The 12,031-nt window shown below is 43.3% G+C and overlaps 1 protein-coding gene across 1 annotated transcript in view; it reads left to right on the top strand.

The window, feature by feature from the left end:
* Positions 1 to 1,774: 1,774 nt before the first annotated feature.
* The window catches only part of COPA (coat protein complex I subunit alpha), a gene marked incomplete at both ends in the record, with an annotated part of 13,578 nt that continues 3,321 nt past the window's right edge, over positions 1,775 to 12,031 (top strand). Inside the window, 11 exons of the mRNA XM_010168203.1 lie at positions 1,775 to 1,884; positions 2,651 to 2,750; positions 3,682 to 3,817; positions 4,234 to 4,316; positions 5,237 to 5,387; positions 5,878 to 5,944; positions 6,056 to 6,131; positions 8,177 to 8,259; positions 9,311 to 9,450; positions 11,265 to 11,350; positions 11,714 to 11,852. Of these exons, the coding sequence (XP_010166505.1) occupies positions 1,775 to 1,884; positions 2,651 to 2,750; positions 3,682 to 3,817; positions 4,234 to 4,316; positions 5,237 to 5,387; positions 5,878 to 5,944; positions 6,056 to 6,131; positions 8,177 to 8,259; positions 9,311 to 9,450; positions 11,265 to 11,350; positions 11,714 to 11,852 (1,171 nt within the window). The remainder of the gene's footprint in view (positions 1,885 to 2,650; positions 2,751 to 3,681; positions 3,818 to 4,233; positions 4,317 to 5,236; positions 5,388 to 5,877; positions 5,945 to 6,055; positions 6,132 to 8,176; positions 8,260 to 9,310; positions 9,451 to 11,264; positions 11,351 to 11,713; positions 11,853 to 12,031) is intronic.

The raw sequence follows: 12,031 nt of genomic DNA, 5'->3' as shown, positions 1-12,031 counted from the left end.
CCTGGCCACGAGGGCACAGTGCTGGCTCAAATATTGTCAGCCCTGGTTTGGGCTGACAATATTGAGAAGCCCTGAAACTGGGAGGACCTGAGCTGTGAGTCCCCAGATAACGTGTCTTAGACTTTGACTGCCTCTCCCTGAGCACCCTCAGTGTGTATCTGTTGATGATTGGCAAAACCTTGGGTACAACTTCAGCCTCCACTGCGCTTCTCTCATTGCCCATCAGATGTGGATGGATGACAAGGAGCCCAGCAATGAAGAGTCTGTACCCAAGAATCCTTCTTTAATTTCCATTGGAGAAGAAAATAGAGTAAAAGAAACTGTTAAAAGACCATCTGGCTTCTTCCTTCCCTCCTAACTCGTCGTTGACAGTTAGCATGTTGCACCTTTACTCTGGTTATTTTAATACCTCTTCTCCTGAGTGCTCGTGTGCATGTTGAGCTGAGTCTCCCTTTTCAGGTTTGGTTTTATTTTTAACAGCTGTCCTCAGAGTGCCTAAAATCTGCCTTTCTGCTCCAAGTCTCTTTTCTATCCCTGCTCCCTCCCCAGAGCAAGGCAGGAGGCTGGTGTGTTCTGGGAGTGTCCTGCCTTTCCTCTTGATTTGTCCAGTTACTCCAGAAATTTTCCACTTGTGTCCCAGTTTTGTTTCACTGGCTCATCAAAGGCTCAAGTATTTTCTCTTCCAAAAGTTTTGTCTTTCTTTTACTCATCTTTCTTGGAATATTTCTGGTTTATTTCTCCTTTCTGGGGTACTTTGTGTCAGCTTTGTAGAAGTTTCTACTGAGCCATTCAAATCCTTCACCGTTACCTGGACCATCTGTATGTGCACCTCACTCAGTGTGCTGAGCTTTTGTGCTTTGCTGTGAGAAACTGCTTAATATGTTGGTTTCATGAAACTTAACTTTACCAGGCAGGTTGTTGAGATACTGAGTTGTTCATCCAAGAGGAATTTGGGAATCAGAATTGCAACAAGAAAATAATAATCTTTATCTTCTGTATTGTTTTGTTTTCTTCTTACACTTCTCTCTCTGTTGACAGCCATACCAGTGCAATTCTGCTTATATCCTGGTTTTTGGGTTTTTGTTTTTTTTTAAATCCTTGATAAATTTCCTGATTTTTTTTCCCAAAAACCTTGGGCCAAGTACTTTTAAATGGAAAAGCATATTTTCTAAGTCTTATTTCAGGATGTTACATGTACAGTCTTTTCCCTATTGCACTGTTGGAGGAAAAGCTTTTTTAGATCCTCTCCCTACTGTGTTTGTTGGATTTTAGCAGAGCTAACTCTGTTTTAACATGGATGACTTAAATTTTCTTTACAATTGGGAACAGGCTTTATATTTCATTTAGTTTTCACTCTTGAAAATATTTGGTATCCAGGCAGATTATCCAAATCCATAACCAAGAGGTTATCAAAATGGCATGGATAAAAAAATCCCCTAAGAGGTGCAAACTCAAATTAGCAACAGGGTGAGAGGAAGAGAAATGGGAATGTGTTTGTCCTCCTTGGCTGTCTGTGTCCCAGTGAGCTGGGGGGATCCTTGGGAGGATTTCCTACCTTGTAGACTTTCCTTTTGCTGTGTCTAATCTCAGCTTAGAGGAAGTGGAAGGGAGTCCTGGATGTTTCTCACCCTCAGTTCCCAGTTTCCACCTGAAGATGTGTGTTAAACAGCACAGGAATACGCTCAATTTGTTGTTAAATAAGAAACATTTTGTCTTGATAATATAATTTTTGCCTTCTTCCACCCTTGCTTCTCCTTCCTCTTTGTTGCACAAGGTTTAAGGAAGAAGAACCTGTCCCCTGGAGCTGTGGAATCTGATGTCAGGGGAATAACAGGAGTGGATTTGTTTGGGACAACGGATGCGGTTGTGAAGCACGTTCTCGAGGTACAGTGTCACTGTGTGCAGTACAGCCTTTTAAAATTCATTTCATGAAATCTCTACGACACAAACCACCCTTCTGTGAGGGTGGTCAGACACTGGAACAGGTTGCCCAAGGAAGTTGTAGATGTCCCCTCCCTGGAAGTGTTCTCAGCCAGGTTGGATGAGGCTTTGAGCAACCTGGTCTAGTGGAAGGTGTCCCTGCTGCTGGCAGGGGGGTTGGGACTGGATGAGCTTTAAGGTCCCTTCCAATCCAAACCAGTCTGGGATTCTATGATCCTCTAAAAGCCTAGAAAAGTAGTGGAGGGAAAAAAAAAGAGTTGAAACACCTGGCTCAACTCCATAGTTATGTACTCTTGTAGGTTATTTTGCATTATTTTTTCTGAGTTTAAAATCTGAAATCTGGAGATGTTTGCGCTGTAACCGACCAGATCAGATTTTCTCTGTACAGCCCAAAGCTCAGTTAAATAGGAGATGTTGTTACTTTGTATTACTGGAAACAATGGAGATTATGGTAGAGACAAGTAAAGGCTTGTTAAAGCTGGGAAGTGCTGCTGCTGAGCTTCAGCTTTGCTCTCCTGATGAAGAACGATATCTGCAAAGCTTATTATTGCAGACATCTCTAATCTCCCTGTCTGTAAGCAGCACGCTGTACAGAAATACTGCAAGCTGTGTCTTGGCAAACCTGTCTGGAGGGTGGTTTTTTTTTTTTTGGTTGCTTCATCCTTCTTTTGCTTATTCCATTCAGTCACCAGGTTTTTTTTGCCTGTAGGGTCACGATCGTGGGGTGAACTGGGCTGCTTTCCACCCGACCATGCCGCTGATTGTGTCAGGAGCTGATGATCGGCAAGTGAAGATCTGGAGGATGAATGGTAAGAGGATTCTTCAGGGGGAACTCACGGGGAGAAGGGGGTTAAGAGTTGAACATGAGTCACCAGCATCTGAATATGAGTCAGCAGAGCACTCAGGTAGCCAATAAGGCCAACATCATCCTGGCCTGGATCAGGAACAGTGACCAGTAAGACCAGGGCAGTGATTGTCCCCCTGTCCTGGGCACTGGTGAGGCTGCAGCTGAAGTGCTGGGTTCAGTTTTGGCCCCTGAGTCCAAGAAGGACATGGAGGTGCTGGAGTGTGTCCAGAGAAGGGAACGGAGCTGGGGAAGGGTCTGGAGCACAAGTGTGCTGAGTTCCCGGCTGAGGGAACTGGGGGTGTTGAGCCTGGAGAAAAGGAGGCTGAGGGGAGACCTTGTGGCTCTGTCCAAGTCCCTTGGAGGAGGGTGGAGAGAGGTGGGGGTGGGTCTGTTCAACCAAGGCCCAAGGGACAGGACAAGAGGAAATGGGCTCCAGTTGTGGCCAGGGCAGTTGAGATGGGATGTGAGGAAGAATTTCTTTGCTGCAAGGGTTCTGAGGCATTGGAAGGGGTTGCCCAGGGCAGTGGTGGAGTCCCCATCCCTGGAGGGATTGAAGAGTCGTGTAGACACAGTGCTGAGGGACTAGAATCCCAGAATCCCAGATTGGTCTGGGTTGGAAGGGACCTTAAAGCTCATCCAGTTCCAACCCCCCTGCCAGCAGCAGGGACACCTTCCACTAGACCAGGTTGCTCAAAGTCTCATCCAACCTGGCCGAGAACACTTCCAGGGAGGAGCAGCCACAGCTTCTCTGGCCAACCTGTTCCAGTGTCTGACCACCCTCACAGTGAAGAATTTCTTCCTAAATAGTGTTTGCTAGTGTTTGCTGTGCTGCTATTGCAGAGCTTAACCTGTTTAAGCATTATTTTCCTTATTTCTTTTCCACTTCTGGTTAGAATCGAAGGCCTGGGAGGTTGACACTTGCCGGGGGCATTACAACAACGTCTCCTGTGCTGTCTTTCACCCACGGCAGGAATTAATCCTCAGCAATTCAGAAGACAAGAGCATCCGTGTCTGGGACATGTCTAAACGGTTAGTGATTGTCAAACACCTGACTCACTCTTATTCTGGTAGTTTTTATAGGTGTGAAAGACCCAACACTAGCAGTTGTTAGAACATCAGTGCTGGTGTTTGATAATTCATGAGGGAGAAGTCCTGTTTTTCATATTTTCTATCCCTTTGAGACATGTGTTAAGAGCAAAGCTTGTCTGGAAGCAAGTGGAGGAGGGCTGACTTGTTTCATGATGCTGCTGCTGAAAATATGTTAAATGAGAATATATTCTGTGACAGAAGGTTTTGAAGAGAGTTTTTTGAGCTCTCAGTGGACTCCTTATGCTGATTGAAGATGGTCTGTATGGCAAAGCTTAGGATCTTCATTCTGGGAATGGTACTTTATATCAAGGTTTCCATTTTATTTCTATTTCTTACTCCTTTTGTTACATATTTAGCACGGGTGTCCAGACCTTTCGACGTGATCACGATCGCTTTTGGGTATTGGCTGCTCATCCCAACCTCAACCTCTTTGCTGCAGGTAAAAAAAAAGGACCCATTCAATGTCTTTAACATGTTGTTGTGCAGAGAAAATATGTTCCTTAGAGGATTTCTTGTAGGCCCCCAATACCTGAAGGGGGCCTACAAGAAAGCTGCGGAGGGATTTTTCCTAAGGGCAACTAATGACAAGACAAGAGGAAATGGGTTTAAACTGAAAGAGGGGAGGTTTAGATGAGATATTAGGAAGTTGTTCTTCACTGGGGGGGTGGTCAGACACTGGCCCAGGTTGCCCAGAGAAGCTGTGGCTGTTCCTCCCTGGAAGTGTTGAAGGCCAGGTTGGATGAGGCTTTGAGCAACCTGGTCTAGTGGAAGGTGTCCCTGCTGATGGCAGGGGGGTTGGAACTGGATGATCTTTAAGGTCCCTTCCAACCCAAACCAGTCTGTGATTCTATGATTCTATGATTTGTTTTTCTTTAGCACCTTTTGCAGAACACACTGACTTGCAGATGCTTTTATTAAATGTATTTTAGGGAAAAAAAATCCTTATTTAGTGGAACACAATTTCCTTGTTTCTGCTGCAGTTCAAAGCTGGAACACAGCAGCCTCTGCATTAATGAGGTAAATGTTTTAAGATGAAGAAGGGATGGGACAGATCCTAGAGGAACCCACACTGGGCTGTAAACACTTAAAGAAGAGCATGACAGTGATGCAGAGTGTTTTTAGACAAGCTTTTAAAGTCAGATTTTAAATTAGGAAACCTAAAAGGAGGTGGACCCTTAGGAGAGAAGTGGAATCACTTAATTCAGGCTGAGGAGTAGCAGACATGGCTGGTGGGTCATCAGTTATGATTTTTATTGTCCCTTTCTTGGTTTGAAGGGTTTGATTAGTGTCATCTTCATAATGAGAGAAACCCCCCAGGATTTAATTGGCATGTTTGAATTCTCACATGCTTTTTCTTAGGCCATGATGGTGGCATGATTGTGTTCAAACTGGAGAGGGAGAGACCTGCTTATGCTGTGCATGGGAACATGCTCTATTATGTCAAGGACCGTTTCCTTCGCCAGCTGGATTTCAACAGTTCCAAAGACGTCGCTGTCATGCAGCTGAGAAGGTAGGAGATGGCTGCTCATCATCTTACAAAAGGTTTTGCCAGGATCCTGAATCCATTGTTAATTTTTTCCTTACAAATAGGTCCTGTTGTTTTATTCACCTACCTCAGATTTTGGTAGAAATAATCCTGGTCCATTCGAACTTCCTCTTTTCTTCATGACTCTTCTTCAGTTTCAACTGACTTTTCTGTCAGGTGAATTTATACAAAGCCTACCAGAAGTTTTTTAGGTCAATTTTTACCTGTGCATAGATGAATATTTTTTTTTAACTAGTTTGAAGTTTCAAACCAACATGCCAACTCTTTCATTTATGAAACTCTGATGTTCTTACAGTGTTTCCAAGTGATTTTGCTTCAGGAAATTAATCAAAAATGAGCTTTTCTGGGACTTGGTATATTTCAGAAAATGAAGAGTGTTTATCAGAAGGTGACTTTGGTAGAAATCATCCTACTCCACTCTTAACTTTCTCTTTTCTTCATGACTCTTCTTCAGTGGTTCCAAGTTCCCTGTGTTCAACATGTCCTACAACCCAGCTGAGAACGCTGTCCTTCTCTGCACAGTAAGTCATTTTTGCTACATAATGTGCTAAAGAACTTTCCCCTGAGGCTGTGAAAGTTGGTTCTGGATAAGATTTTTATCTCAAAATGGGTTTTTTTCCTCCTCTCTGCAGAGAGCCAGCAACTTAGAGAACAGTACTTATGACCTCTACACCATTCCCAAGGATGCAGACTCCCAGAATCCGGATGGTAGGCATTTCTTATTTCACATTAATCCTTCTGAGTGTTTTATTACTCTCCTCCTCTGCTCTCCAACTGTGTGTTTATGTTATATATATATATATAAAAAAAGCCCAATTTCTCTAAGCCTCTTTTGTTGGATTTTTTCCTCTGTGTTTCCCACTATCCCTGCAGCACACATCATTTGGCAGGTTTCTTGCTCACTATATCACAGTACACTGACTTGAAAAATTCATGTTCATCCCAAACTTTTACTGCTACAAATATATATTTTATAATTTTGTTATTAGGGAGCTTTCCATTCTCCCTTTCGAAGCAGCAGGCAGCCTTCCTGGCTTGTCAACAGAGATGGATTTTAACTCAATATATTTTGTTCTATGAGGTTTTATACTCTGAAAAGTGGCTGTAAAAGTGACAGTGCCAGGGTGCCAATAGTCATTCTTCCTCTCTGCAAATTCCAGATCAGTTTTATGCAATTTACAAGTCAAAACATGATTTAGGGAAAAAAAAAAATTAAAAAAAAATAATTCTTTCTCCTAACTATGAATTCCATTTGGGATCTGAAACTCCAGCTGGTTCCTCCTGCCTCTGTCATCATGGCAGTAAAGGTTTTGAAATGAGTGGGAGTGATGAATGAGTTAGACTGGAACCCAGCTCACTTGTTCCTAGATTTATTGGGTTTTGCAGGGAGGTTTCTTTGCTGAGTACATTCAACAGAGGTATTTGAAGAGAGAAAGAGAAAAGGAGCTTTTTAGTAACTTTTTATAGATTAAATGTTACTGAATATGTTTCAAATATTTAGTTTGATTGAGACATTCAAAGCTGACTTGTGAACGCCCAGCTTACGACCCTTTACATGAGGAAAGGGGTTATTCTTCTAGAAGAAGAAATGTCTAGAGCTCATAAAAACATGCACTCTTCATACATTTTCAAGAATACCATAAAATTCTACTGCTTGGTAAGTATCTTCTCCCACAAGCTGCTATATAGGCAACCTATAGTCCCAGGATGATCATGTAGATACGTAACATGTGCCTTGGAGTTGTCACCCTCATATTCTGCAGCTTATTTACATGATAGACAAGGGATACTCAGCTTTCTTATCCCTTTTAACAGTCTTCTGGTTAATACATTGCAATCATCTTTTGCCTGATTTACAGTCAGTGTTAAAAACTTACAGCCAGTAAAAAAATGCTGAGTTGTGGAGATTCAATAAAAAACAAACAGGTGAAGTTGCCATCAGTAAAACTCCAAGTGAAGCTGAGAATTGAATTCAGACAAGTCTTGTGGTGGGTAGTAAATGAGGGCTGAGGCAGTTAGATTTAAATCATCATTTTTTATTTAGGATGTAGATCTATGCTTGGTTGAAATAGTGCATGAAGTCTCCAAAAAATACTCGTGTTGAGCAGCAGGATGAGTGAGAAAAGAGGCTGAGAACTAAAGAAAATGGTATTTTTACCAAAACAGCAGCAACTCTCTCGCTTCACTTCTCTGTTCCCTTCTGCTGCTGTAAAAAACAAAAACAAGCCTTCTCCACATCTGAAGCACATCCTGTGGTACTGTTCTTTCTGTGCTCTGTTTGTATTAGCATTTTAAAACTGAGGGAACAGCTGCGTTCTGGGGAGGATCCAGCCTTTCTCCTCCAGCTCGTTATATCCATTTACAGGGGGAGGGAGAGAGGGAGAAGCAGAGGGAGGAGAGGGGGGGTTTACACTGAAGCCGAGACCCTCGCTGCTCAATTTGTTTGGCCACCAAGTCTTTGCTCGTTAGCTTGACAGACGGTGCTGTCACCCAGGATGGCCCAATTCAGTGCCAACCACTTGTCTTATGCTTTGGCTGAAGAGAAGAGCTGGATCTGACCACACTGAGATCCGAAAGGACATCGAATAGGGAGGAAAAAAATGAATCTTCTGAATAGCCTCAGGTTAAACATGAATTAGTAGGAAGCAGCTTCAACAGCCAAGATGGGATCAAACAAGACTTGACTAATGTGTTGCTGGAAGAGCTTGCCAGAGGTTTTATTCATTGCTTGTGGGTTTTTTTTTCCTCTCTAGCCCCTGAAGGGAAACGTTCCTCCGGGCTAACAGCTGTGTGGGTAGCTCGTAATCGCTTCGCAGTCCTGGATCGAATGCATTCGGTAAGGGGATGAAGTTAATAGGGTCATCTTTTTAATGAGGTATATTGTCATTTGGAAGCATAAGGGAGATTGGGTTTAATGGAATTATTAGAGATCCAAGTAGACTGGCAAATCATTGTCAGTAGAGAGCAGGTTGTGGATGTACACAAAGAAATATAACGCAGTGAAAATTTAATGAGCTGAAATATTATTTAACTTGTTTTATTGGAAATGTTAACCCAGTTGCTAGAAACCTGCTACAGGAGGTGAGTACAGCAATGAAAACTGACCAGAACAAGGCTGTGAAACCACCCAGGTCACTTTTTTTAACATGAAAGTCATAGGGAAATGGTGAAAATACAGGTTAGATTTTTAAATAAAGCTCTTTGTTCTCACTTATGGACTGCAATAGGGAAAAGCAAGGGGGAAAAAAATAATGGAAGGTTTTCCTTGCTTTAATTTACTTGATGTGGAGGGGAAGAAAAGTCTTGCACTTTGCCCCACGCAGGATATTGTTTTGTGTTTATTTTTGGTTTTGTGGGGTTTTTTTTTTTTTGTTTGTGTTTTGTTTGTTTGGTTGGTTTGGGTTGTTTTTTTTAAATTCAGGGTGTTTTTTTCCTTAGTAAATTCAAGTTTATTTCATACCTGTTCTGTTACTCCTCCCTTCTCCTTCTCCACTTTCTATTCTCACCTCTCAACTTCCTCATTTCCTTTTTCTTTCTACCCTGTGTGTTCTCTCTCACTTTTTCCCTGGTATTTATTTTATTCATATGCTGCTCATTGTAGAGAGGGGTTGCAAACTGTAGCAGCCAGCTGGTAATGACAGCAGTGGGGCTGAAAAGATATGTGGTGACTGCACCCCAGCAAATTTATGGTTGGGTTTTCACAGAATCCTGTTTTCTAGCAGGATAAATTCTGATCCTGCTTCGAGAAAGGCTTCAGCTCTTCATTTGGCTTCTTGTTGATGAGTTCAGCTATATAAAAATTCTCAATTAAAATAATCTTAAATTTCTTTGTGAAATCTACCTGACTGTTCCTTGTGTTGTTACATTTCCTCTCATCAAAATGACAGATCCTGATCAAAAACCTGAAGAATGAGATCACAAAGAAGGTGCAGGTGCCAAACTGTGATGAGATTTTCTACGCTGGCACGGGGAACCTGCTGCTGAGAGATGCCGACTCCATCACCCTCTTCGACGTGCAGCAGAAGCGGTGAGATCCTGTCTGCTGGGAGAAGTTTTAATGTTGTTAATCCTGCTTGCCTGTGTCCTCTGGGGACAAGTAATAGCTATTAATGCACTTCAGAATTTAGCATCAGCTGCAGGCTGTGTCAGGCTGATCCAAACCACGGCTAACAACTGTTAGGAAGAGCGAAACCCAAACTCTCCATCAGAAAACCCAAACTCTCCATCAGAAAACCCAAACTCTCCATCAGAAAACCCAAACTCTCCATCAGAAAACCCAAACTCTCCATCAGAAAACCCAAACTCTCCATCAGAAAACCCAAACTCTCCATCAGAAAACCCAAACTCTCCATCAGAAAACCCAAACTCTCCATCAGAAAACCCAAACTCTCCATCAGAAAACCCAAACTCTCCATCAGAAAACCCAAACTCTCCATCAGAAAACCCAAACTCTCCATCAAAAAACCCAAACTCAATCAAAAAACCCAAGCTCTCCATCAGAAAACCCAAACTCTCCATCAGAAAACCCCAACTCTCCATCAAAGAACCCCAACTCCATCAAAAAACTCAAACTCTCCATCCAAAAACCCAAACTGAAAACCCAAACTCTTGGTCAGAAAACCCAAACTCTCCATCAGAAAACCCCAACTCTCCATCAAAGAACCCCAACTCCATCAAAAAACTCAAACTCTCCATCCAAAAACCCAAACTCTCGATCAAAGAACCCAAACTCTCCATCAAAGAACCCAAACTCTCCATCAAAAACCCCAAACTCAATCAAAAACCCCAAACTCAGTCAAGCCAAACTCACCTCATGCCTCATCCCTTGAGTTTTATATCTGCTCAAAATGCTCTTTTGCCAGCGTGTTTGTGCTGCTAAATGTGTTGGTGGTCACGAAGAGACAGGCCAGGAGTTGGTGCTTTTGAGCATCTTTTTCTGTTTGAGAAGGTTCTGGATTATTTGCAGACAGATAATGGTGTCTGTTGATTGCTAATGTCCCAGAACTTGCCTCATTTCCTGTTCTTTGTCTTTCTAATATAGTTGGGAACGTTACCAGTAAATTAAATGATGCAAATGCTGCTTGGAAAGACCTTATTTTCCTCGTTCTGTTAAATTTCCCCCTAAAACCCCCTCAGAAATTTAAGCTTTGAAGTCACTTGTCACTGGAATCTATTTGTTATTGCACAGGTATGGAGGAGAAGTTTGTTTTGCTGAATGGAATTGCAGAGACACTCAGTTCTGCCTCATGATTTTATAGCTCCAGGGTGACAAAAAAGAGCTTCAGAGCATCTGCAAATTGGGTTCAGGCTGTTGGGTGATGGTAGTTATCATCCAAAGCTTGAGATCATAGACTGTTGTGAGTTGGACCCTCAAGGATGATGGAGTCCAACACAGGACAATCCCAACATTCACACCATGTCCCTGAGGGCCTTGGCCAAATGCTGCTGGAATCTTGTCAGGCTTGGTGCCATGAGCACCTCCCTGGGGAGCCTGTTCCAGTGCTCCACCACCCTCTGCCTCAAGAACCGTCTCCTCATGGCCAACCTCACCCTCCCCTGCCACATCTTCCTGCCATGTCCTCTGCTCCTGGCATTCGTTGGTGGCCAGAGAGAAGAGATCAGCGCCTGCCCCTCCTCTGCCCCTTGGGAGGAAGTTCTAGACCCCCAGGAGATCTCCTCTCAGTCTCCTCTTCTCCAGGCTGAACAACCCAAGTGCCTTCAGCCTCTCCTCACACCCTTCCCCTCTAAACCCTTCACCAATTTTGAGGCCAAAGGTTACTGTAGAGCTTGCTGTGGAGGGGTGTTGTTCAACTCCCTGATGTCAGTGCTGTCCTTTCCCAGAACTCTGGCCTCAGTGAAGATCTCCAAGGTGAAATACGTCATCTGGTCGGCTGACATGTCCCATGTAGCTCTGCTGGCTAAACATGGTAAGCAGTGGTGGGGTGCAATGTTTCACCTGGATCCTTCCTTGGGAGCAAAGTCACTGCTAGAGAAACCATCCAGTGGTGACTGGCAGTGAAGGTGCAGCTGAAGACATTCATAGTGTAGGTCCTGCCACTCTGTCTCTTCTGTAAGCTTCTAAAACAGAGGGTGGCTTCTGCTCCTCAAAATGATCCAACTCATCTCTTTCATAAAACAAAGGCAGATGGTGACAGTTTAGTCGTGGTTGCCATCATCTCCTTAATGTCTCATACTCTGAATATAGTTCCTGTTGGTGGGATTGTGGAAGAGGCAGATGTTTAACAGCAGAGGCTTTCTCTAGCTTTACTTCTTTTGGCTTTCCTTTCCAGCCATCATGATCTGCAACAGAAAGTTGGAGTCACTGTGTAACATCCATGAAAACATCCGTGTCAAGAGCGGTGCCTGGGATGAAAGTGGTGTTTTCATCTATACCACCAGCAATCACATCAAATACGCTGTCACCACAGGGTGAGTCTGGCAGTTGTACACCAAGTCCTTCAACTGGGAGGTCTTGTGCAGATCACCATGGGGTGTTTTTTTTTTGATAGACACCAAAGCTGGTGCTTGTGAAATCACAGAATCACAGAATGGTGGGGTTGGAAGGGATCTCAGGAGATCATCTAGTCCAACTCCCCTGCCAAAGCAGG

This window comes from Antrostomus carolinensis, unplaced genomic scaffold, assembly GCF_000700745.2.
Source record: "Antrostomus carolinensis isolate BGI_N321 unplaced genomic scaffold, ASM70074v2 scaffold23065, whole genome shotgun sequence".
NCBI lineage: Eukaryota > Metazoa > Chordata > Aves > Caprimulgiformes > Caprimulgidae > Antrostomus > Antrostomus carolinensis.
The sequence above is the reverse complement of the archived record's forward strand: the minus strand, read 5'-3'. Positions and strand labels throughout refer to the sequence as shown.